This window comes from Marmota flaviventris, chromosome 6 (genome assembly GCF_047511675.1).
Source record: "Marmota flaviventris isolate mMarFla1 chromosome 6, mMarFla1.hap1, whole genome shotgun sequence".
NCBI lineage: Eukaryota > Metazoa > Chordata > Mammalia > Rodentia > Sciuridae > Marmota > Marmota flaviventris.
The window spans coordinates 53,686,327-53,713,562 of NC_092503.1; the positions used below are offsets into that span (position 1 = coordinate 53,686,327).

Here is a 27,236-nt window from a genome sequence, read left to right on the forward strand (position 1 = left end):
GCAGAAGAGCAAACTGAGCACTTAAGTGATTTATTCAGATAACAAACCAGATATGGCATGATTTGACCATAGTTCTTTTTACTTAAGAATTTACTAAATACCCATTTAACTGTAGCAAGTTATTAGAACAAATGGAGACATATAGCTAGACAACAGCAATCCATCCATGCCTTTAAGGATCTTGTATCGAACCTGAAGAGTCTGTCTCCTGGGTCAGAGCTGTTTCTTCATCTCACCTGTACCCGTGGAGGGCAGAGTTCATGGAGGAAATCCTCTGCCAGCTCCAAACCCACCACAAAGGGTATATTTCAGTATAGTCTAGGCTGCCATTTCTTTCCCACCTTGTCTGAGAATCAGTTTTACTCAAATAAGGTACCAGGAGAAGATGCTTTAGTGCATCTAATTATATTAACTGGGTGACAAGTCTGGATACTTTTCTTAAACAGTTATCAAAAAAGCACTATGAATGGCATCAATACAAAGAGTTGTTTAAAAGGTCTAATCTATTACTTACAATTTTATAACTCCATCTGAGCACCTGGAACAGAGCTGCTGGCTGCTCTTGTCTTGTTTGTGTTGACTCTGCCCCAGCTGAACAAACCTACAAATTAACCATGGATAAAAGTAAGCTAAAGAAGGAAGTACTTGCAATTAATTCAGGAGTTCACTACACACACAGTGTGCACTTTCAAATGACAGTAGTGCGCTTATTTCAGAAAAGCACATAAAGAGTGCCCTATGGAAGGCAAGACTTTGCTTGATTTTACAGTGAATTTGTTAGAAGGAGATGTGATTCTGCTTAACACATAATCATAACCATGCACATAAGATGAAATCACATGTGTACTTCATTGCATTTCTATTAATTTAAATGTCATGCAGAACTTGAACAGAAAGTTCCTGAAGCCAGGCAGACAATGTTTCTTACAAGGTCTCACACATCAAAAGAGACACTATCTTATGCACAGAATGCAAGAAGGATGGTTGGGAAACAAATGACATGGAAAGGGCAGGATTAGGCTAGGAAACCAGCTCCTGAAGCAGGGATGCTGCTGATAACCCAGGACATGGGCTTGATTCCTTAGGACCATGAGATCCTCCCCAGTCCCCAATCTTTTACCCTACTCCCAAGTACACTCCAGTCACTTCTAAGAGGAGCACTTTCATCAATCATGGTGGGGGTCAGTTGATGAGCACCACTGCCACATCATCCCTCCTCAGAGAAGACATGAACAGCACCAATCCGGATGTTAAGATAAGAGCCAAAGGAAAATGCCCTTATTTGTCTAAGCCCTGACTGCACCACATGCATCTATCTTCCCCTGAGGGACATGGTTTTGTAGTTTTGTTTCAATGTGCCCACAGGAGATTATAAGGCAGGATTAAAAAGCAGATTTCCTTCTGTTTTTCTACTATTTAAAATATCTTCCTTTGGTGATGATGGATAATTTTATCATTTATTTTTCATAAGCTTTTTTAAAGGTCAAGTGCTACAAAAACTACCAATTATGAAATCATTATAATGCTACTGAAAAACTTTCATAAAATTTACTTTTATCCAACTTTCAGCAACTGAGAAATTTGATCCATTTTGGGGGAATGTAATGGCTTAGATAAAGCTCAAGTGTAAAACAATATAAGTATTGAGGTGAAATGATTGGGTTTTGAGAGTCTTAACCTAATCAGTACATTAATCCATTGATTAACTGGGTGGTAAATGTAGGCCAGTAGAATGTGGCTGGGAGAGGTGAGTCCCTGGGGGTGTGCCTTTGAGGTCTATATTTTGTCTGTGGTGAGGAGAGTCAGTCTTTCTCTCTTTCTCTCTCTCTCTCTCTGCTTCCTGGGTCCATATCCTCAGCTGCTTTCCTCTGCCATACCTTCCACCATGATATTCTGCCTCACCTTGAGCCCAAAGCAATGGAATTACCCATCTATGAACTGAGACCTCTGAAATGGTGAACTCCCAAATAAGCTTTTCCTCCTCTAATTGTTCTTGTCAGGTCTTTTGGCTTTTGGTCACAGCAGCGGAAAAAAAAAAAAAAAGACTAACTAGGGAAAAATGTCATTTAATATCAGCTATTTGTCTTTGATCTTTAAACTTCCCAAATTAAGTGTACCATCACTGTCAGAATTAAAAACAAACAAACAAACAACAAAAAAAAACAACTGTGCAGATGTATGAGGCTTCAAAGAAAGCTTCCAGGTCTGGTCCAGAAACTAAAGATATAGGAAAAGATGAGGGAAAGGGGAGAGAGAGAGAATAAGGATTGGTAATTAGAACAAAAGCACATAGCAGAAATCTTCAGGAATATGGAGGTGGTAGAGGCCCAATGTAGAAAAAACAGGCAGGAGAACAGGAAACTGGAAGACAGGCTGTGGAAACCAGGTCCTGCTGCACCACTTCTCTCACACAGCATCCTATGATGCCCGGCAGGAGCTGTGATCTGCATGCCAGTCAGGGATGTACACAGACTTCGGTGGGTATCAGTCTACTGGGTGCAGCACTGAGGTGGGAGGGTTACCTGCAGGTTTAGGGCAAAACTAGATGGGCTCTCTCCCTGCCCTCTGGATCAGAGGAGGCACTAAGACATCTAGCACTCAGCTGGGACAAGAGTGGTTGCTAAGCAGTCCCTGAACATCCTTTGGCCATCCCTGACACAGTTACCCTTCAGAAGTTGCTATAGTTTGGATCCGGAATGCTCCCAACCAAAGGCCCATGTGTTTAAAGTGTGTTCCCCAGAATGGTGTTCTGGGAAGTGGTGGAAACTATCGGAGGTGAAAATTAGAATAGGTGAGACCTAGTAGGAGGTCTTTGGTCATTATGGGTGTGCCTTCAAAGGGGATTATGAGGCCCCAGTCTCTCTCTCTCTCTCTCTCTCTTTTTGCATCCCAACCATGAGACCCACAGTCTTACTCTGCTGTACACTTCTGACCATGAGTTACTGCCTCAGCATGGGCCTAAAAGTAATGGAACCAACTGACTGTGGACTGAAACCTCTAAAACTGGGAGCCAAAATAAACCTTTCCTTTTTACAAGTTGATTATCTCAGGTATTTTGTTACAAAAAGCTGACAGAGGAGAGATGCCCCATGTAGGCATGTGGAAGAGGGAGATGCCCAGTTGGGGCAGTGTATCCACTACTCACAGAGAGAGAAGGAATAGACAGGCCCCTGTTGCTCCCCTTCCCTGTGGAAGCAGAGGCAGATGAGATCAAGGGAATGAAGAGCAGAGTATAGTCTAAAGTCTGACATCCAAGAGGGTATAGGATATATCTCTTGGACAAGTCACTGAATGGCTCTATCTTTCTGCACTCAGCTTTTAAAGTGGAATGATAATCTCTTTTCAGTCTATTTCTGAATTGTTTATAAAGAAAAAATAAAACAATGTAAATTTGACACAAATGAAAAGAGGAGGTGTCATTCGTTGGAATACCAGACACAGACTCTTAATCAGAAATGGAGTCCTCCTTTCCCTGTAGTAATTCCTTCCTAATAGGCTTTCTTTGCATCCTTGGTAGACTGTTTTCCAGGGATATTTTAGCTGAGCATGGTTATAACTCACTTTTTAAGAAGGAAGAAATAAGGTGGGCCTCTGAAGCAGTCTGAGCCAGTAAGCCTCCAGGTTACTGGAGCCTGAAGCAAGGGACACTTTCTTTGTGTTTAACCTGAGCCAACATTTCAATCCTTGACATGTATCCTCATGGTTTCTGCCACAAGCAAAGTCATGTTATTAAATAATTTACCCCAAATCATTCATCTTTCCATATCACATTGCTTTATAAAGGCCCACTTCAACTACCCAAGAGTTCAGCTAGAATTCTGATGAATAGGCAACTGCATGTTTATGTGTCCAGGAGTGAGAGGATATGGCTGAGTTCTGAATGACTAAATTGGTTTTTGGTCAAATAGCGATTCATATTCACAGGAGTGCAAAATTATAGGAGATGTTTTTATAGTCAAGGGATGTTTGATATTATGCCTTTTATATTTTATGTATTATAGAACAGATTTTATTAGTTTGAAATAGAAAAACTGACATTATCCAGTTCAATGGATTCCACAAATGAAATATGAGCCTTTAAAAAGGAAGTGATTATTTATATTATAGACTTTACATAAGCCAAGCTTAGAGGAATTAAATGGGACTGTATTTAAATACAATAATCAAGTCTTCAGAAAACTTGCATTTAAGCTGGAGGGGTGTTTACAATGGTCTTATCAGGTTCTTGAGGATTTCTGGGTGAAGTATTCTTTTGAGAATCTGATAACAGGAATCTTTCCATCAGAAGAACACACATTTCCCACAAAATTAGGCATATTGATTTCAGGAAATGCCTTTTGGTAGAGCCCTCTTTTCAGTGAGTCCTACTCACTGAAATCAACATATCCTAAATTGGTACCCTTCTATCACTACTTTTCAACCCTCAGCCATTGCTCCCACCAACACTCCAAAGCAAAAGCAAATTCAGTATCTCAGAGTCAATTTACAAGAAGGTACCTTGATCTTAAGGGGTTAGAAGGCTGGGATGTATTTGTATTTCAAATTGCAGCTGTATATGGATAGTGACAGTCCTTACATGCATAATAAACTTCTATCACCAAGGGGTAGCATCTCAGGTGTTAAGTAGGCCCTTTAACTCCAAGTACTAATCAATGTATCTTAAATACTACTACTGTGTTCCAAGTAAAATTCACTTCCTTCTGCATCACTACTTTTGTTTTCAAAAAGTTATAGTAGATATGTTAACAAAATAATAAATATTCTTTTTTTCCTTAATCTATATATGAAAGTACCTTACCTTGAATAAATGGAGAAATCTTCTTCTGAGAGGCCATCTGAGAGGTTAATTCCATATACCTCTTTCATAGGCTGGACCACATTCTGGGTTTTTTGAAAAAAGGAACCCGTTAGAATATTTAGACATCTAGCATATTAATAATTCCCAAAGATGAAGAAAATGGGCATGGGAATTTCCCACAAAAGCAATCACAGTGTTTCTTCAACCAATTAACTAACCTTCTCATTAATTCTTTTTTAAAAAACTTGATTTCCATTTCCTACTAGTTTATTTTTGGCTTTAAAAAAAAGCTGTTAAACTGGGTGCATACTTATAATTCCAGTGGTCCGTGAGTTCAAAGCTGGCCTCAGCAAAGGGGAGGGCTTAGCAGCTCAGTGAGACCCTATCTCTAAATAAAATACAAAATAGGGCTGGGGATGTAGCTCAGTCGTTGAATGCCCCTGAATTCAATCCCCAGTATCACCCACTCCCCCACCACACACAAAAGCTGTTAAATAATTATGGATTATTTTGGTGTAATGCTGGAGTTGGCAAACATTTTCTGTAAAAGACCAAATTAGTAAATATTTTAGGCTTTTGGGGTTATACCGTCTCCGTTGCAAATACTCAACTCTGCTAGTACAGTATAACAGCAGTCATACATAATATGTAAACAAATAGACATGACTGGGTTTCAATAAAACTTTATTTACAAAAACAGGCAGTGGGCTGGATTTGGCCTATTGGTGGTAATTTGCCAATTCCTTGAATAATGGATTCAGTCTTTACATCATCATATTTTATTTGCCTTATAAATGGCTTAGCTATTTCTACAAAGCATATTTCCCCAGCTAGACCTGGCTCTTTTGTTGTTTGCTTCCATTTGTTTTCCTTTAAAATACTGGTAATACTGAATTGAATAGGATGACTTTCCCCCAGGGGCTATTTAGAGATTGAGAGTGTTAGGTCCAAACCCTGCTTCCCAGCAACATGCTGAGACAGGGAATAAATGGACCTCAAGTGGATGGGCTGATCAAAGAGGGAAAGGATTCTTGAAAAATTCTGAAGTGGTAAAAAATTCACTATTACATAGGGAAGCAAAACTACCTATTTTTATTTCAAAATGAAATGATTTTCAAGGTCGATGCTAAATGTGCCTATGTAGTACCTAAAGCACCACACATTAAATTATGTGAGGGAGAAAATGTGACATTTTTCTTGCTCTCAGCCTTTTAACTGAAAGCAGAATTTTAAAGATCATCTTCTAGAGCCTCAGGCAGGACCATGACAGCTTCCCTCCCCCGCACCTCAGTCACTTTGGCACTGTCTCCAGTGTCCGTCATCTTCACAGGAGTGGAACGCTGAGACACAGAGCCCTCTTCTTCACGGTCCGTCCCAGAGTCATCCTCAGAGCTGCTGGACACAGCCTCCTCGCTGGGGGGAGGTGGGGCGCTGGCTGCTGTTTTCCGCTGTAAGATGGCTTCCTCTCTATTGCTTTTGTTTCTTTACAAAGATGAACATGCCTGTGAACCATCTTTAAATTGAACCTTCAGCACGGTGTAAATTTACTCTGTCCCAAAGTCTAAGTGCTTGTGAGGCATGAGAAAATGACTATGAGAAACTAGTTTCTGGATTCAAGTTTTACTAAAGATAAAAGTATTTTTCCAGGTACATGTACTCATATTATAAATTCAAAATATGAACCAAAATGTATTTGTAGAGCACAAAAAAGTTTTCTCACCATGTGGCTACTGTGACTTCCTTTGGTAAGTAAAATCAATATTTTCAAAATTTATGGTATAATAATGGAAGATTATATGTTTGAGGTATTGGGAAAATTATAACATATAAAAGCTTCAAGAAAAGGTCAAGAGTCAAATTCATAGTATACCAAAATAATAAGAACTAATAAACATAAATTAATTTTTAAATTTTATTGAGTTATTCTTTATTGAGTTATTATTTAAATTGTGTTGGGTTATTCATAATCAAATATATTTGCTGAATATTCCAATAGCAGAGAACAGATGAAGGAAAAAATAATAAAAAATTCACACTTATAAAAGTATTTACTTTTACTTTAAGTGGCAAATTTGAGAATACTAAGAATACTGTGTTTTGTTTTGTTTTTTTAATCAGTGTTTCCTAGTAATACTTCTAGTTTAGAAAAAAAAAATTTATTGTTTCACTCTTAACTTTAAAAAAATTCTCTATAAGGGACTAAAAATACCATAATACTCTAAAATGTCCTAGAAAGGAAAAAGCAGTATTTTTTGACCATGAGTTAGATATTGTAGAAAATACATTAGTTTCTGACTTGTTGTACTTAAAATTTGATGAATATCTGTGCTACCCAGTAATACAGCTGGTCATTTATTTATTTGTCCTGAGAACATGTGGAACTCTAAACTCCTGAGGGCTTTCCTTCTTTCAAATTCCTCCTAGCATCTGGTTAGGGCTCAACTTGAAGCTATTCAAAGGTTACATATTTAAGCCACAAAAGTGGTATATCTGGAAAAAATTAGTATATATCCCATGAAGCTAGAATCGAATTAAGATCCTATACACATTCCCAAATACAATTAGGATTCTGTATCTACAGTTAGGCCAAGACTTCTGGTCAGAGTCTAGAAGAAATCTTATCACTGGAACTAGGGAGGTCAATAGAGGATAATGAGATTCTTATGCCAGAACACAACACTTTTGACTTCAGTCTTCAAGCATGAAGATGCAAATGTGGTATGTCTTCTTCATATTATCAGATATAATAGAATAAGTCTCCCCCAAACAATGTTACAGTGATACCCAGAAAATCTATTATGTTCTCTATCAAGTATATTTGTTTTTATGTTCCTCAGGATGTCAACAAAAATAAACACGAGTATAATTTTTTACTTACATATTTTATGATTGAGAATGAATGTTTTATAGGACATAAAACACATTATCTATTACTTGTTTTTATGCCATCTGTTATATTCCCTATTTTAAATAATAAAATGTACCATGTTGCTAATATTCCTATAAATTTTTCTTTCAATATTGATTGGTTCAATGATCCCAGTGCTATTAATGAACTACCTACATAGATGCAATAAATGGACTGTGCCCCGAACTATGTTACTTGAAGTTATTAGTTTTTGCTGGAAATACTATTGCATAGCCCTATTATTTTACATGAATCTTTAAAATTTCATTCTATATGCAAATCTTACCCCAATACCGATTTTCCAGTTTCATCTGGTTTCCGCACAGTAAATGGACTTGGATCAATGCCAACAGTCTTAGGCATAAAGTCACTAGAAAAAGATGAAAAAAGGCAAAATACCATATGAATCACTGTCCATCCAGATGTTATTAGCTTCCATTTCAATTCCCACTTATATTATTCCTTCATTAATGTTAACTTTAGAGCTACATATATTTTGAGCCAAATGTTCAGGAGATATTCAGGTAATATGGGCCTTAAAAATCCCATGAACTAAAGGAACTAGGGAACTTTAATATTACCAGTCTTCACTGTGAAATCTCTGTGATTGTGAGGCCCAACAGTTTTGAATGAACTATGTTTCCTAGAACTATGTTGGTACCTAATCTTTATCTAAGATGATACCAGCTGATTATATATCACAATTAGTTCTCAGGCAAAATTAGACTCAAAAGCCAATAGCAAAACACTAAGTTATTTAGCTTTATGGACAATGTTTTAAACAATAGCACCAAAGGAGGTAGATATAATGATCAAAACACAGTGGTATGATTTGAAATATCAACATCCACCTCATTAGGCTGAGGTTAATTCATTAAAACACTGTTGGAATACTTTATATAGAAACCGTTTTAATTTACCACTGGCTGAGATCTGCTGAAGCTTCTTTCTCATTATGCAAGGGCTACCTTACTTACCACAGAAGCTAGACCAATTTCCCCAACATACCAACAAGGCAACATTACTATAGGTTATGCTAATACTCGTGGCTTCTGGCAAGGACACTGCTCCCAGTGTGTGCCTGAATGTCACATTTTTGGAAGGAAAAGAAAGTGATCTGGCTTAAAATTAATAGCCAGAAAACATTTTCAAACTGTTAAAATAGACAATGAACAATGCAATTAGTTTAATTTTTTCTTTCTTTTTGATCCTCACAATTTGTAGATTCCATGTTTGTGAAGTTGCTTACTCACTGAAATTTATTTGTAATACCAAATCAACATCTACAGTGTTCTTGCAGTCACCCTCATGTTATGCCAAGAGCTGGGAAAAATTTACATCATTAACATGTTCCCAGCCAAAGCTGAAGAAGGTGGACTCTTTATTTTTGTTTTCCTACTGTAAATGAGTGTCTCTTGACCAACTATTTGGTGCTACTTTTTTCACATTTTTTTTGTGTGTGTGTGCTTTCTGTTGGTGACCTTGCTGTTTAAAAATAGTTCCCAATCAGTGCTAAGCACAAGTGTTTCTGAGCATAAGAAAGCCATGATGTACCTTCTGGAAAAAATATGTGAGATAAATGAGCTTCATTCAGGCATGAGTTACAGTGCTGTTGGCTGAGAACAATGTAAATGAATCAACAATATATGTTAAGTAAAGGTGTCCTAAACAGAAACACATACAAAACAAGGTTATATATTCATCAGTTGATAAAAATACTGTGATCAGATGCTCACAGGAACTTCATTCTGTATTTCCTGTAGAAGCAATGGTTCAGAATTCATTAATTCAGTGTTTGCAGTGACTACAGAATCTCACTATGACAAAAAATCAACAACATATTTATAAACACATGTACAATGTCATTTGTCCTTTGTTGAGCTGAAAACTTTTAGAAATGACAAAGACTTTACATTAAAACAGCTAAACTTTGGGCTGGGGTTGTAGCACAGTGGCAGAGCACTTGCCTAGCTTACTGTTACCTCACAGTGCGTGAGGCTCTGGATTCAATCCTCAGCACCATATAAAAATAAATAAAATAAAGGTCCATCAACAGCAAAAAAAAAAAATTAAGGAAAAAAACAAAACAAAATTAAACTTTAACAAGTTTAATTGAAAACAAACAAATAAAAATTTCAAACTTTCCTCACCATTTACCTAAAGCAAAATGTGGATTTCTAGGAAACAAAGATATTCCTACATCTACCACACAAGCCTTAAATATACATATGTCATATCCGAAGAAAACATAAAATGCAAAAATTAAAACTTCTGTGTAAAATACAGTCAAGAAGTGATTTCTTTTGCCCAATTTTCTTATTCTGGTCCCATAATTTTTCCTAAAATTTCCCATCAAGTTCTAAAAGAGATACAGGAAAATGAAGGGTGTCCAAAGGCAACAGACCAGATAGAAAGAATCTGAAAACTACACCACATGAGTTATTGAGGAAATAATGAAGGATATTTTACCCTGAGAAGAAAAGTGTTGCTTCTTCAAACAACTGGAGGGCTGTCTTACAGAAAAGGAACTAGTTTTGTCCTGAGTCTAATAAAAATAGTAATATAATAGCTCCAATTTATTAACCTGTGCCAGAAACTATATTAAATACTTGGGGTGTCATCATGTGTGGGGGTTGGGGAGATGAGGAAAATAAGGAGAACATTCTCAAAGTCATACAGTTAGGCAGTGGCTGATCTAAGATGCAACTTCCAGCCCTTCTGATACCAAAGAAAATGCTTTTTTAGCTCTGAATTTCTATATTCAATGAAAAAAATTGTTGATTCTGAATGGCAAACTAGGACTAATGGTAGGCAGATTTCAACTTATCAAAAGAGAAAATTAACTCTAGTTGTGTAACAAGAGAAAGGGCTGCCTCTTGAAGTAGCAGATTCCCCCTCACGGGAGTTATTCAAACAGACTGAACACCTACTGCTGGGAAGGCTTGCAGAATGCATTTCTGGTAAAGTAACATATATCTATATGAACTAGGAAAGCTAGAGCTCCCATATACTTTGAGCATCAGAGTACTCACAACATACCGTGCTGAACTTGTCATAGCCAGGCAAAAGGTATCATCAAAACTACTCAATTCATACGGCCGAAAGAACTCATTGTGGATATCAATCTCTTCTTCATATCTGTGAAATTTCTTCACTATCAACTTCTTTAAGTTCGCAGCACAGATAACTAGGAGAGATATTGCCTGTTACTTGAAAAGTCTTTAGATTGCATCTAAGTAGATATTTTTATAAAACCAACTGTGTACAAAGAGGTTGCTCTGGTAAACTGCATCAGGGATACTTCTAGTTCATTTAGTTTATTCTAGAACTCCAAAAATGTGCTGGTGTAAAAATTGAAGAGAACAAGTCACGTACCTTCATCATAAGGCAATGGTAAATGCTTTATTACCTCTGGTGTCCACCAATGAGTGTAACTATAAAATTAAAAAAAAAAAGAAAAAAGAATAAGATGAATCAAATGTAAAATATTGGATTTTCTACAATTTATCAGATAAAAAGAGTTGTGTGGTTTATGATGTTGCCTCCTACTTCAAAGTTAATATTTTTTCTCTTTGAAAACACGTTTGCAAAACACAATAGGTCTTCAACACGTTAATTCCCTTCCCAACTCTTTTCATGTTTCAATTCTGTCACAGATTTACAAAAGTGTCATGATATACCTGAGAGTAAAGATGCTCTGATGTTACTTACTTTTAGCACCCCCCCAAAAAAAAAATGTGGATATACTAAGCCAACTCTAGGAGGGACTGCCAGGACAGTGCCACCAGGTTAGCAGTGGGACCTTGACCCAAGTCCTATGACCAGGGCTCCCTTGCACATAGCTGTCTGAAAGATCATGTTTCCTACTCTGCTACATATATACACATCTGTGTGTGTGTGAATTGAAACAGTTCAGCAAAATCACTAAGGAGCAAATTAGTCCTAATGAACAAGTTCCCTTAGAAAATAGTGTAGGCCCTGTTAGTCTTCAGCTGTAAATGTTCACTATTTGATTACAGAAGCCTGTCAGAGTTAAGGATAAGAAATTTCAACTGTCTGGATTTATGATAGAAGATTTCACCTGCTTAAGCAGATAATTCTAAAAGAATCCTGAACTGCCTTCTCTCAGAACTCTGAATTTAATTTCAAATCAAATTCTGATGAAATAGATATTTAAAGGAAAGTAATATGTCCAAGTTCATGAGAACTCAAAAGGGAAAAAATCTGAAATAATATATCAGAACACACATACCACATACACACACACACACACCATATTTCCAAAGGGGGTGGGGAGGCCTATGACCAATAATGCTAAATAGAGAATTTCATACAAATGGAAGGTTTCCTCAAAATAAAACGCTGAAGGGGCTGGGATTGTAGTTCAGTGGTAGAGCGCTTGCCTAGGGATTGTGTACATCTACAACTAAAAAAAAAAAAAAAATACTTTAAAAACATAAAATACTGAAATTACAAAATTGGATAATCCTAATAAAATGAAGAAATTAAGGTGTATCCAAATGAAACTAGCAACACAGGAAACTCTCCTAGAGATGACAAGCAGAATCCATTCTGAGGATGATGAAAAGAGGAAAGTGAAGCCTAATGAAATGTGAGATTTATGGGAACAGTGCTTTGATAGCAGGAAAGGCTTCCAAAGTTCTGTTTTAGACTGAAGTTATGCTTTAGAGCAGTGCTTGTCAAAATCCATTGTGCAAATAAACCACTTGGAGATCTTGTTAAAAGGAAGATTCTTACTCAGCAGGTAGGGCCCGAGACTCTGCATTTATGATAGGATCCTGGGTGATGCCAAAGGACTGGCCCTCAGACTGCTTTTCCAATAGCAAGGTTTCAGAGCATGAAAAGAACGGATAAAGGATAGCACTGCCACTGGCAGAGAATTCATTCAGTTATTCAACATTTATTAAGCACCTACTATGTGTCAGACATTGCTCTACATGTTGGAAGTGCCATGCTGCAAATAATGATAGAAAAAAATAGAATTGTTTTATTCCAGACTTGAGAGAAAAATATACAATATAAAGAGGGAACTGTGTAGAGCCCAAGAGACAAAAGGAAGCAGAAGGATAACTCTAAAATCATTTAAGGGTCCTGGTGCCTCTGAGATCAAAAATCTTTAAGGAACACTGATGGATGAAACTACACTGGAAATGGGCAAATGTGGTCTTGATGACTCAAAAGTGAGAGAGCGATAGATTCCAAAAACTATACATCATTGAGGGTGACGTCAATTCCAAACCAAAAGAACCAAGAATTAAAGATATGTTGTGAGTGACCTCAAAAGATAACAAGTGAATTCTATAAATTCACATATGCTCACTAAAATATGCCATCGCAGGATCATCTCATTTTTTAAAGTTTTTTTTAATATTTATTTTTTAGTTGTAGTTGAACACAATTTATTTATTTATTTTTTATGTGGCGCTAAAGATGGAACCCAGGGCCTCACACATGCTAGGCAAGCTCTCTACCACTGAGCCACAACCTCAGCCCCCCTCATTTTGCTTTCTGATTAGAAAAATCAGACTATCATATCAGGGGAAAGAAAAAGATGTGAGGGCTGGGGCTGTGTAGCTCAGTGGCAGAGTGCTTGCCTAGCACGTGTGAGGCTCTGGGTTCAATCCTCAGCACCACATAAAAATAAGTAAATAAAATAAAGGCATGCTATCCATCTATAACTACAAAAAGAATTAAACAAACAAAAAAAGGAATGGGTCATTAAAAAAAAAGAAAAAGTGTGAGCTTTTGTTTAATAAGGTTGAGTGTATGCATGTGTGTACGTGTGTGTGTGTGGGGGGGGGAGAGAATACAAGTAAATAACTTCTATTCTGTGAGGATCTAACTTGGACAGAGGAGGAAAACAGACAGTATCAGATAGTACATGAAGAATTCCCTAAAGAATGATGCTTACAATTATCTTGCTTAGGAAAAAGAAGTAAATTCTAAAGAATGGGTTTTAGCTCAGAATGCACTATGTGGAGAAAAAGAATTAAGAGATAATCTTACATTAGTGATTTGAGACCAAACCATAAATTTTTAAAATATATTGCAAATTTTACTTCCCTATGTAATCTAAATCAAATCCAAGTCCCCTAAGTGAGTCTCAGAAGCAAAGAAGTCCAAGAGAAACACTTGCCTTGGGGAGGATGAGCTGAGAGGATGGAGGATGAGACACTTAAGACCACGACCAATCTTTTTTGCCTCAACTACCAGGCACATTTACTCAGAGGAAGAACACCTGCACCAGGACAGAAACCTGCTTTGGGACCAGGGATCAGAGAATGGGAGACTGCACTGGGTACTACTACCTTCTTTGCATACAATACCCCAAAAGTTAGATTATTTTCTCTTTTTCATTCCCTAGTCTTAGGATTATTAAATTCCATTGAATTGCTTAGGAAGGTTGGGGAGAATTTTAAACGATTATCTTTAGCCCCCTCAGCTAACTTGGGAACTCTCTGAAACAACACATAGAATCTTGAGCAAAGCGATCAATATTGTGATGTTTGAATAAGACAGAGAAGTATGGGCAGAGCAACTGTGTAGTTAGGTGGACTTATAGCCATTTAAGCAATTCCAACCCAAAAGCACTAAACGTTAGGTGGAGGAAGTTATTTGGTGGAACAACACAGGGTTCTGCCACCTGGATTTATTCAACATTTTTCATCCAGGACTTACATTGGGATCAAGATAACCAGTGAATTAAATCTAAAGAAGCTACAGAGTTAGAAGTATTTGTTAATAAAAAGGATTTACATTTAAATATTTTTTTGGAAGCAGGCAAAGCATACAGGAGCATGACAAGAATGGTGTAATACATGGCAACAGGACATGTTAAAAAGCCCTGGGCCAGCAGGGGGAGCTATAGTGAACAGAGGGCTCAGAAAACATTGTGATGACAATGCTGCAATTAGTTAAGGGTCCCACAGAAGCTGGCACAAATCTGACCCAACTCTGTTGTTGGATCCAGGTCTGGGCAACACAGTTTAAAAAGAACACTGACCCTCCTGGAATACACATAGAGGAGAGTGTTCCAAATGCTGGGGGACCCGAAACCACAGCATATGAGGAACAGGTAAGGAAACACGCTCTTTAATCTGAAGAAGTTCTTTTGAGAATGTATGAACTCATCTTCAAAAATTTAAAAAGACTAGGAAGTGGATGAGGCAATCATCTTCTGAAGGTTTCCATGAACTGAACTAGGATTAGTAGGTAAGTTACAGGGAAGCTGATCTCAGCACAAAGTGAGGAAAAACTGTGTAAGTGAACCATCCAAAACATGTCCCTGCTGAAGGACCCAGTCTTGTTGAGCACAGGACAGATGACCTCTCCCTAGGGAGACAGGAGGAGAACTCGCACAGCAGACAGTGAGTAGCAGACAGTGAACAAGGCCAGAAATCTCCCAGTCAATGAAATACTAATGCTTAGTATCTAAAAAGAGCTTGTTGGCATTATAAACACTTAAATGGCATCTTAGCTGATGTTGATATATAGAACAAAGTTTAAATAATTGATTCTGAGCAGATCAATACATCTGGGTACCACAGTTTAAAAAGAACAGTGACACTGACTGAAAGACATATAGAACAGAGTATTCCAAATGATGAAAGGACTTGAATTACATCATATGAGGGACAGATAAAGAAACAGGGTGTATTTAATCTGGAAAAGTTATTTTGAGAATGTATGAATTCATGAATGCATTAATATATATTTGGGCTAAAAGAAGCAGTTACCTGGTTTAGATGAGTGATGGGCAGATTATTCCCATTTCCCTTATTATTCAATAAAATATTATTTCAGAATAACCAGTGGTAAACCCAGTATGAAATACAGGATGTCCATCAAGCTTGAGATATCAGGTGAATATATAATAAAGTATTTATTTACATTACATTATAAAAGTGATAAAATACTGCCCAAGTTACCAATTTTATGGGCATCATGTATCATTTTTAGTAAGTGTTAAAAACTAAGGAATGAATATTCTTAAAGAATAACAACAAGACTAACATCTACTGGACATACTGTGCATTTACATGATCTCATCTAATTCTCAGAGAAACAGAATTAGACCAGTTAAGTGACTTTACCTAAGATCACCCAGGCATTAATTGGAGGTAGGTGCTCCAGCCTGGCTGCTTCAGGACTGTGTTTATTATTCTGGGTCAGCCCCAGTATTAAGCACTTTTCACTTATTTTCTCATTTAAGCCTCAGAATGACCTTGTACAGTATGTAGAATGGTATCTCCATTTTACAGATGAGAAAGTAAGGTTTTGAGAGGGGAAATAACAGCTCTGAAGCAACACACTTGAAGAAATTCCAACTTGGCTCTACCTGAGCCTGAGTTTTGTGCTCTTTTCCTGTTACTGCCTCGGTTGACCTATTCATTTCTTTTGAGAATTATACTGGTTAAACTGTCAATACTCTCTACAGATGGGTGATACTAGAAAGTCCAAAATAAAACACTGAAACTCATCATAGGGTATTTACAAGAACTGTTCATGAGAAGAGTCTACTGATAATCCCATAAAATAATCTTTGACATTCTAGAGAGAAAAAACAAAAACAAAAACAGGAGACTAAATCAACTAAGTAAGCCATATTACCTACTTTGATTTTCAGTGGCAGGCTGGTAGTTGATTCTGCTAAATCATTGAACTAGCTAAATAATCTCAGCAAAGTTTCCTGTTTTAGAAAATGGGGATGTAACAGCAGCTTCCCTTTATTCCCGCACATAAGCTCCAAAACTGCCTTAGTTATGTAACTCAAGGCAAGGAAGTGCTTTAATTTATACTTGTAATATACAGTTGGTTCTGCAGTAGAAAACTGAATTTTAGTTGTTCCCATGTTGTACATTTAGTAGCTTCAATACTGGTAATGTAACATTTCACAAAACTAATCAAATTTACCTATGGTTAATAATCATCAGCAAAACTACAAACAGATATTTACACTCATTTATCACCAAATAAACATAATTAATTTGAAAATTTTGTCAGAAAAAATTAACAAAATAATTTATAAATAATAAGTTTAATAGAAAAACTAGCAGTGCCTCATTTAAAGCAAAAGTAAGCACAAATTTTAAGTTAGTTATCTCAATAATATGTACTGATAGGAACAAATGTAAAAAACATAAACTCTGAGACTTTCCTAATATTTTAAATATTTTTGAAGCAACACAGAATTTGGTACCAAATACAATATCAGCATTTGCTAATTCATCAATTGTTTGTGGTCTGTATATACAATTAACACAGGCTTGGCAATGACCCCTACAGTATTTGAGAGGAATGATTAAACTGATGCTGTGTGAGGAAAAAAAATAACTATGGAACAACTTGATATTTTTATAGCCGTCTGAGCAGAAGGGACCAAGCCCCAACCTCCTAAATGTTAAAAATTTTGCTCATATGGCAAGACTGATAATATCTACAAGTGACTCCTCAGTTATGTATAACTACAAAGCTCTAATAAAAATTAATTAATTAAAAGAAAAGAGGGAAAAAATGGAGTTCTCATTAGGTCCTCACAATGACTCTCTGAGGTGTGTCCAGACATTTATATCTATGAGTAGGACAACACAGCTTAGAAAAAATCAAAGAACTAGTTCAAAGTCACATAACCACAGAAATTCCAACTCAGCTCCCCCCGAACCTAAGGTTCACACTACAGGGACCATATTAAAGTGTTTCATTAATTTCTTTTGAGAATATTAACACTAATTTAACTGCAATCAAACAACCTATACTGGCAAAGGATTCTAGAGAGACAAATTGAGCAGTAGGGACAAGAGGAGTATTACTTGCCACTAGTATACCACTGCTCTAGATTCCTGTCTTTACCAGTGTCACCCAAAATTGGTTGTGTTTTTCTAGAAAAAAAGAACATTGGCATTACAAACTAAATGCTACTTAGCTGCCATACTCGAAAAATCAACTGAGCCCTAGAGTTCTTAAGGGTTTCACATTTATAGGAAACATTAAAAAATGAGGTTGCTGGTTTGCTTTAGTGGAGCAACACTTAGGCTCAATGATGAAGTTATAAAGCTTTATTGGTATCTTAGGGAACATGCAAAACATCAAAGGCTGGGCTGGGGCTGGGGCTGGGGCTCAGTGGTAGAGTGCTCACCTAGCATTCGTGAGGCACTGGGTTCGATCCTCAGCACCACATAAAAATAAAATAATAAAATAAAAATATTGTGCCCACCTAGAACTAAAAAATAAATATTAAAAAAAATACCAATTGCTATCCACAAGTTCTCCCAGCTGACCATCAGGACATCAACAATACCAAAGTCATGGTAAAAATGTGGTTAGACTGACTGCCTTTGTCTATGTAAAAATTTCTCATAGAAAACATCTCATATTCAAAATAACATCAAACATAAGTCCACATAAGAGTCTAGAAAGAAAAATACCTTCTTCTTGTTGGTAAAAGTCTCATAGTATTTTTGTGATGCAAATAAAAATCAGTTGGGAGTTCCCAGAGATGAGGTTTTCCTTCAGTGGGATGAAAAACTCCCAGGAAGAGATTTATGGAATCTTGTCTATCGGCATCTAAAAAGCAAAAACATGTATTTCAGAAAATCCATCACTGACATAGACAACTCAAGAGAATATCTTTTCAGAAGGATAGTAATTCCATAGAACAGATCCTTGAAAATAAAAGTAACATTTATATTCCAAACTTCATACTTGTACACACAATCTAAAATTCACCCGGATTCTGAGAATTATAGTGACGCAGTCACATCAATGTTTTAGCAGCTCAGTTCACAATAGCTAAACAATGGAACCAACCTAAGTGCCCTTCAATAGATAAATAGATTTTAAAAAATGTGGTCTATATATTCAACGGAATATTACTTAGCTTTAAAAAAGAATGAAATCATAGCATTTGCCAGTAAATGGATGGAGTTGGAGAATAACATGCTAAGCAAAATAAGCCAATCCCCAAAACCCAGAGGCTGAGTTTTCTCTGATATGCAGATGCTAATTCACAATAAGGGGGAGGTGGCGCTAGGGAAGAATAGAGTTACTTTATATTAGATAGAGAAGAGTGAAGGATGGGGAGGGAATATGGGGATAGGAAGGATGATAGTAGAATGAAACAGACATTATTACCTTACATACATATATGACTGCATGACTAATGTGATCCTAAAATATATACAATCAGAAAAAAGAGAAATTATACCCCAGTTATTTATGGTATATCAAAGTGCATAAATGCATTTTACTGTCATGTGCAACTAATTAGAACAAATTTTAAAAATTTAAAAATCTTATGTTTCCTTTTCCTCATAATAAAGAGGATAGCAAATATAAACTACTTCTTGAATACTGAAAGACTTTTTGGAGTCTTTAAGAATTGCCAAAACACTTTAGAAAGTGATTTTATTTTTAAAATGAAAATAACCTCACCATTTGTTAGTTTAACTAAAGTAAATACCCTTTTTACAGTTATGGTTTGGATGTGAGGTGTCTCCCAAAAGCTCATGTATGAGACAGTGCAAGAAGGTTTAGAGGAGAAATGATTGGGTTATGAGAGCCTTAACATAATCAGTGAATTAATCCCCTGATGGGATTAACCGAGTGGTGGCTGAAGGCGGAAAGGGTGTGGCTGGAGGTGGTAAATCCCTGGGGGCATGCCTTTGGGGTATATATTTTGTATCTGGAGTGGGAAGTCTCTCTCTCTCTCTCTCTCTCTCTCTCTCTCTCTCTCTCTCTCTCTCTCTTTCCTGATCATCAGATGAACTGCTTCCCTCCCTCATACTCTTCACCATTTTGTTCTTCCTCACCTGGAACCCAGAGGAATGGAGCTGGCTATCTATGGACTAAGAGCTCTGAAACTGTGAGCCCTAAATAAACTTTTCCTCCCCTAAAATTGTTCTGGTCAGGTCTTTTAGTCCCAGCAGTGAAAAAGCTGACTAAGGCATTTACTTTATTGTAAAGAAAGCAGAGTTATCAGAGACAAACAAAATGACCCAATTCCTACCCATGTTCTGTGGCACAACCTTGAACAAGTCAGTTGCATAGTTTCCACTTTTAATAGTTGAGAAGATATTCTCTCTGGCTTTTAACAGATACAGTGTTTACAACATTTTCTGTCCCCCACACCTATTAGCCTGCTCTTTTGTAGCTGATAATGAAGACAGCAAGGACACATGAATAACAGCCTCATTCTAACTATTCAACACTCCAAAATTATCTTTCCAAACTATACTATGTGCTAATAAAACTGACTCTACTATGTCCCATTTCTTCTTCCTTTTTCTGATTGTATTTTGGTATAAATGATAATTAACACTGAAGCAGTCTCACAAACCACCCTTCCCATTCTACCCTTTCTCCTCCCTGCACCCTTTATTCATTCCCCTCATTTCCTTCTTTGCATTCTTGTCTCAGAGCCCTGTCTCTTTGAGTTTGTGGCAGAGATCCACAATACACATAATAACCTCTTTCCAAAAATGAGTTTAGGACTAAAAAATAGCACAGTAGAAATGACTGTTTTGGGAACACAATAATATTATAAAATCAATTTTCTTCCAACAGCTACAGCAAACATATACATCTGAAATTAGCACTGGTTATTTGATCATTTCAGCAAAAGCAATGAATGAAATATGGTAGATCAAACATGTATTCCTGATATTAGTATTTTGACAGGAAGCATTCCATTAAAACAGCACTTAGTTTCAGGCTAAAAGTAATATATAATAGGAATGTGTTTATATGCTGAATATATCTGCAGCCTTTTTTCCACTTGTTGAGAGAAAATATCAAGGATTAGATGATACAGACATTACTGCCCCAATTTGTATCTCTTTACACAATGCAAAAGTAAACATACTGCTCTTATAGTAATTACATTCGTTATGCTTCTTGAATAGCCTTAATGGCACTTAATAGCTCATTCCATGTAGTGCCTCAAAATATCTTAATACTATTTAGAGAAGCTTTTCATTTTTCAGTCTTTCATCCTTCAAACGTAATAGCATCTTCCTTTAAATTTTAGCAAGTATAGAAAATTGAAGATTTTATAATATCCAAAAAAGGGTATTCCTTCAAAACATCATAATGATTTCTTGAATGCATTGCTATTATTCTAACTTAAAATATATGTATGAGGTTATGGTCACCAGGAAGATGTAGGACTTTGGATATGGACAAGAGCCTAAACAGGTTAAGTGCTCTATAGCTGCGTAACAACAGGGCAAAATGATTCCCTACCATTACACCCAATCATGTTTTAAAGGCAAAAAGAACATGAACTATTTGAATGCCATTCAAAAGTTAAGCACTAACTTCATTATTAACTATATTTAAATAAATCAGATGTGAATGTAATAATTTTTATTGGCCAAAAAAATTATTTTGGAACTAAAATATTTGTTATTCTAATATTAAGTTTGTGATAAAGTAGTATCTGATGTCATTTAAGAGAAGAAAATACTATTTAATAAATGTTACTATATAACTATTAAAGAAAGGGAACAATATAGTTAGATCCCTATTTATATCACTAATTAAATGTAAGAAAGACACAGATTAACCTCCTAGTAGAAAAATAGGTATGTGAATTCTAAAAAGAAACAGAAATAGCTAATCAACATACAAAAATCCAACTTCACTAGTTATCACATAAGTGCAAATTAAAATATTTTCTATTGACAAATCCTTTACAAAATGAGCTCTCCCATTTTAATGCTTTGCTGATGGAAGCACTAGATGTTTAATCCTTCTGAAAGGCAATTTGGCCATACACATGTATATAAAAACTCTAAAAAATATTTGTACCTTCTGATTGAAAAAAAATATGCTTCCAGAATTTTCATAAAATATTTAAAATATGTAAAAAGGCATATATTCAATGATGTTTATTTAGAAGAACTCTAGAGATACAATAACAAATAGTATAGCATGATGCTTCCAAAGACTAGAGAACTATAAGGTTACTAAAAAGTCCCATTATAGAATAATATAAAGATTTTTCACATCATCTAAAAGAGTAAAAGCATATTATAATTACACATATAATAAAACTAGAAAAATAATGTTCTTCTAGATAGGAACAAGTGGCTTCCTCTGGAAGGTGCAGATTATATGATTTATTTGTGAGCTACTCTATGCTCTCTAGAATTAACATGTATTACTTTAATAATTGAAAAAATAATTCATTAATTCAAGAACCTACCATGTCCCTCACTGGGAATATAAGGTTGACAAGAACCTGGCTCTTAGGGACTTACAATATTTTATAAGAAACAAAGTACATGTATGCAAATAATGGACAAGGTACTTTCAGAAGATGTAAATTCAATGAAGAAAATAAAACAATGACATGATATGAGAGAAGACGGGAATACTCAGATTGGGCATTTAGGGAAAAGGGAAGAGGCTGAAGTGTTAAAGAACATTTGAACTATAAGGATATAAAGGAGGTGGTCACACAGAGCTCCAAGGGCTGTGCCTGGCAAAGGTCTGATGGAGGGAAAAGCTAAGCAGGGGCTGGGGCTGGGGCTCAGTGATAGAGCCCTCGCCTAGCATGCATGAGGCACTGGGTTCAGTCCTCAGCACCACATAAATGTAAAATAAAAATGTTGTGTCCACCTAAAACTAAAAAAATAAATATTAAAAAAAAGCAAAGCAGCTCCAGAAACAGAAAGGGCACAAAGGCCAGAGGGTAATGGGAATGGGAAAGCACAGAATATTAGACACTGATGCAGCCAAATTACTCGAGGTCTTAGAGATCGTGGAGAAGAATTTGATTTCAAATGCAATGGAAACCCTGAAGGATTTTTTTTAAAGGGTAGTTTGATAGGATCTGATTTAACTTAAAAATCATCACTCTGGCTGCCATAAAGAGCTTGGTTGGAAGAGAAGAAGCATAGCTGAATCACAAGGGACTGCAGCTGCCCAGAAAGAGGTGTGGTTACATGGGTGAGTGTGGAAGCAGTAGGGGTGAAAACAGTGGAAGGATTTAGGATATATTTTGGAGGGAGAGTCAACAATATCTGCTGACACACTGAATTGTGGAGAAGGGTGGCTAATGAGGAAAATAAGAAATTCAAGGGTGAAAATTGAAAATTTCAATTCTGAATTGAATTTCAATTTCTGAACTGAAAAATGGGTGTTGGGGTGGGAAAAAAAAAACAGAATAAAACAGGTTAAAGAGAGACAAATTTTTCTGTCTCAGAAATGATAAGCTTGAGTGAGATTATTATTAGAGATCTCTGATATGAACAAATTTGGTCCCTTTGCTCCCCAGAGTCATACCTATTATTATTTTATATTATGTGGCAAAAGGGACTTTGCAGATGTAACTAAAGTTACTGGTCAACAAATTCAAGATAGAGAAATTACCTTGGACTATCTGGGTGAGCTCAGTATAAGAACATGAATCCTTTCAAGGCAGGAAAAGAAGGTAGAAGGGGAAGGTTGAGAGATTTGAAGCACAAATGGATTTGATATACCAGTGCTGGCTTTAAAACTGAACAAGCCACAAGTCAAAAAATGCAGGCAGCAGTAAGGAACCGAGAGTGACTCCCAGCCAACTGCCAGTGAGAACATGAAACATCAGTCCCACAACTGTATGGATATCTGCCAATAACCTGAATAAGCTGGGAAGCCTCCAGATAAGAGCCCAGGTTAACTGACATTTGGATATTACTTCCATTTAATTTGGTTTCATTTGACTTCAACATTGTGAGATTCTAAGCATAAAGCACAGCTGAGTAGTTACTGAGATTCTAAGCAGAAAACACAGCCCAGTCACTATGGGAAACTAATACAACATTCAAGAGATTCAAGACAGGCAGTCAGGTGAGTCTAGAGTTCATCGAGAAGTCAAAGTCAGAGATACAAATCTGAGTGTCAAATGCATGGTATGTAAAAACTGAAATGAGATGCCCTAGGATAAAAATTTAGAAAGAGAGGAGAGGAGGAGGGTTTAGAAACAGCAGAAATCAAGAGAGAGAGAGAGAGAGAGAGAGAGATCACAAAGGAAGTTATAAGAAAGAGGGTTTGGTCAGCATGATACAAGTTGTTGAATGGTTGAGTAAGATGGAGACAGAAAGATAACCAACACATACAGCATTGGGAAATTGTTGATAACCTCACTAAGTAGGGTTTCAGTGTCTTAACAGGGTAGATGCCAAGTAGATCAGATAGAGAAAGCAGGAAACAGTTATGTATACAACTCTTTCAAGAGGTTTTGCTTAGGACAGCAGAGAACTAGGATTGCAGCTGAAGGGAGATAGAGATGGAAGCTTGGGTGGAAAACACTAAGGTGTGCTTTTACAATAATGGAAGTGATGCAGTAGAGAGGGAGAAACTGATGGTGCATGGCAAGGAGTGTATATTTTAGGAGAAAGCAAGAGGCAGAGAGGTGCTTCAAACTACAGCAGAGAGCTTGGCTTAACATGGGGCAGGGACAGCACAGGCACTGTAACACAATGTAAGACAGAAACCCTGAGTGCAAATACAAACAACCTCTGCATGTGGTGGTTAAAAAAAAAAAAGCAGCTCTTCCAATGACCTTTATTTTTTCATTGAAGTATGAAACAAGGTCAGTAGCTGATATTTGTGTTGTTGGTTTGAGAAAAGAGAACAGCATGAAATGGTTCTTTGGAGAGTGAGAGAAGGACCATCCTGGGGAAATGTAGCAGTATTGTCAGGCTGTTCTGAGTGTCCTTTGGAGAACTACAGTCAGTTTAAACTACAAATGATGACATGCAACTTTCCTCTTGTCATGTTTAACCACTTTGGTTACAGGAAAGGTAAAGAGAGTTGGGTTTTAACCAGAGTTAGCAATGTTATTTACAGTGTTATTGAAACACTTTTCCAATTGTTTTCTTTCTGCCAGTTCAGCTTATTCACTAAAATTTGCTGTTCAAAGGATGACCTCAGAAGGTTATCTCATGATTCCTGATAAATTAAAATATTCTCAGCATGCTCCCCTGCATGCCTCTCTTTCAGTGATAAGCAGAAAGGGAAAGAAATTATTGCAGCATCTCAGAGTACCTAATAATGCGGGGAAACCAGCTCAGTATACTACTACCCTCTGTGATCACTTCTCTCTGTGCATGGTGAACCCGAAAATTTTCACCCTGTGAGCTTTTTCTTTGTTTTATAAAATTTCTGAGGAAAAATGATTTCCCTCCACACACACACACACATATGAACTTACTACATTTAAATTACACACACAGGGTACATATATGTATGTATATATCTTATTAATTGCTACAGGTATCCAAACGTTTTTTTTTTTTTCTTATTATAGTATTTAAATTCAACAAGCTTTAGCAAGAAAATCCAGGCTTACAAAACTTGAGTGTATAAAAAAAAAATCAGAAAGAGCTTAACAAAGCCCTTAAGGGAATGAAAAGCTCTTGGTAACATCTAAGAGGAATCCTAGAGACCTGTGCTTTCCAGGAAAGGGATCCTCCAACTGCCAAACATGCTAGTAAGTGAAGCCTAAATAACAGGTTTGTTTGTTTGTTGAGACAGGGTCTCACCATAATACCCATGAACTCTTGGGCTCAAGCAATCCTCTTGCCTCAGCCTACTGAGCATCTAGGACTACAGGTGCATGTCACAGCACCTAGATTTAAGAACCTTATTTAAAATCAGCTTGAAAGAGGGTCAGATGAGTTGCCCACATAGCATGCATCTATGCAAACCAAGGGTAAAATTCTTGTCATCTAATTTCATTATTCCAGTTTCTTAATCAGTATTTTTCTGCCCACCCCAGAGGTATAACATGAGAACACTAAGTTTTACAAAGTTATCTGGAGTACTTTAAAGAAAATTGTTCTATATTATCATCATTATATAATACCTACTATAATTTTAAAATAAGTTGTACACCCCAATGACACCATGCTTCTTAAAATAAAAAGCCTGTTTTAGCCATATTATTCATGATACCTTTCATAATAGTTCATCTTTCAGTTGTACATAATTTTGCCTTACCTTTCCATACATGCACATTACATTCTTGTGACCACCATTACCTTTCAATATCATGTCTTTCTTTTTAAATAATTATAGTTATACATTCATTCTGTCTCCTAGTCTTATTATAAAGTCTTGGTCCTTAGGCTTCAATAATGATTCCTATTACAAGAGCAATAATGACAGGAGGGGGCAGAAGAGTGGATGCTCTTTCCATAGGGGCAGTTCCAAACTTCTTCAGGGTGACACACATCTAGAGATATGTACTTTGAGGCACATGACTTATAATTATAATCCTTCATCTTCCTCACAACTTTTATATGTTCAATTGTGTCTCCTAAAAAGATATGTTTTAGTCCTAACCTCAAATTCTTGTGAATAGGACCTTATTTGGAAAGAAGATCTTTGCAGATAAAACCAATTTAAGATGCAATTGCATTAGAGTACAGCAGGCCCTTAATTCTCGCGAGAGGAGAAAAGAGACACCGAAAATTCTATGAAGACATCGACACAAGGCGAGAATGCCATGGGACAATGGATGGAAATGTTGCTGCTGCAAGTCAAGCAACACCAAGGATTTCTGGAAACCAACAGAAGCTGGAAAGAAGCAAGTAAGGATTATCCCTTATGGTTTTCACAGGGAAGCACTGCCCTGCTGACACTTTGATTTTATACTTCTAGGACTCCAGAACTGTGAAACAATAAATTTCTCATTTCAAGTCATTGATTGGTATTATTTTGTTACCACAGCATTCAGAAACCGATTTAGCTTCCCCTTCAGTATGTGTGGGACCTGTGATTGGTTCCCAATTAATGGGATGATGAAGGGACGTAATTCCCATAATTACACTACCTCAGATTTACCTCCCTCTTCCTTAACAGCTGTGAAAAGACAAGTAGCTATAAGTCCTACAACCACAGGAACTACAAGGAACTGAATTCTGCCAGCAAACACAGGAGCTGGGAAGCAGATCCTTTCCTAGTTAAGCCTTCAGAAGAGAGGCCTGCCTGACAGACATTTTTGCTGCCATCTTGTGAGGCCTGAAGCAGTGACCCAGCTGAGTTGTACCTGGACTTTCAGATCCAAAGAAACTATAAGATAATGACTATGTGCTATTTTAAGATGCTGTGTGTAGTAATTTGTTACATAGCATAGAAAACTAATACACATTAGCAGGAGTACAGCAAACTGACTTTCATTCACTCTGAATCTAGAAAATGTTGAAAGTCAACCATTTTGTGGATACTTTTATAGTTGCTTCTGAGGCTCCCACAACTGAAGATTCTTACAATTTCTTTGGTGTAGGCACATACATCTTTTTTTTTTTTTTTTTTTTTTTTATAAGGCAGTTTCTTCCAACTCTTTCCTTGGTATCCTAGGTTTTCAGTATTGACTTTCTACTTCTTGCTGCTAGGATCTCCCTGTCTCTCAAGAAGTCTTCCTGGCTAGGACCCAGGCCAACCACATGCTGACAGCCTCCTTCATGAGGACCAAATTTGGGTGCCAATAAACACTCAAGTATTCTTTGGCCCAACCGACTC

General features: G+C 36.7%; 1 protein-coding gene across 4 annotated transcripts in view; it reads right to left on the bottom strand.

The window, feature by feature from the left end:
- Fig4 (FIG4 phosphoinositide 5-phosphatase) overlaps positions 1-27,236 on the bottom strand; it is a 110,367-nt gene that overhangs the window by 28,728 nt on the left and 54,403 nt on the right. For 3 of the 4 annotated variants that reach the window (XM_071613136.1, XM_027928183.2, XM_071613135.1), the window contains 7 exons: positions 18,152-18,290; positions 11,082-11,140; positions 10,746-10,893; positions 7,993-8,076; positions 6,085-6,280; positions 4,799-4,881; positions 515-601 (listed from right to left, as the gene is read on the bottom strand). In XM_071613136.1, coding sequence (XP_071469237.1) covers positions 515-601; positions 4,799-4,881; positions 6,085-6,280; positions 7,993-8,076; positions 10,746-10,893; positions 11,082-11,140; positions 18,152-18,290 — 796 coding nt within the window. Of the gene's footprint in view, positions 1-514; positions 602-4,798; positions 4,882-6,084; positions 6,367-7,992; positions 8,077-10,745; positions 10,894-11,081; positions 11,141-18,151; positions 18,291-27,236 lie in introns of those variants that run through there. The other variant, XM_071613137.1, reaches the window with a different exon arrangement.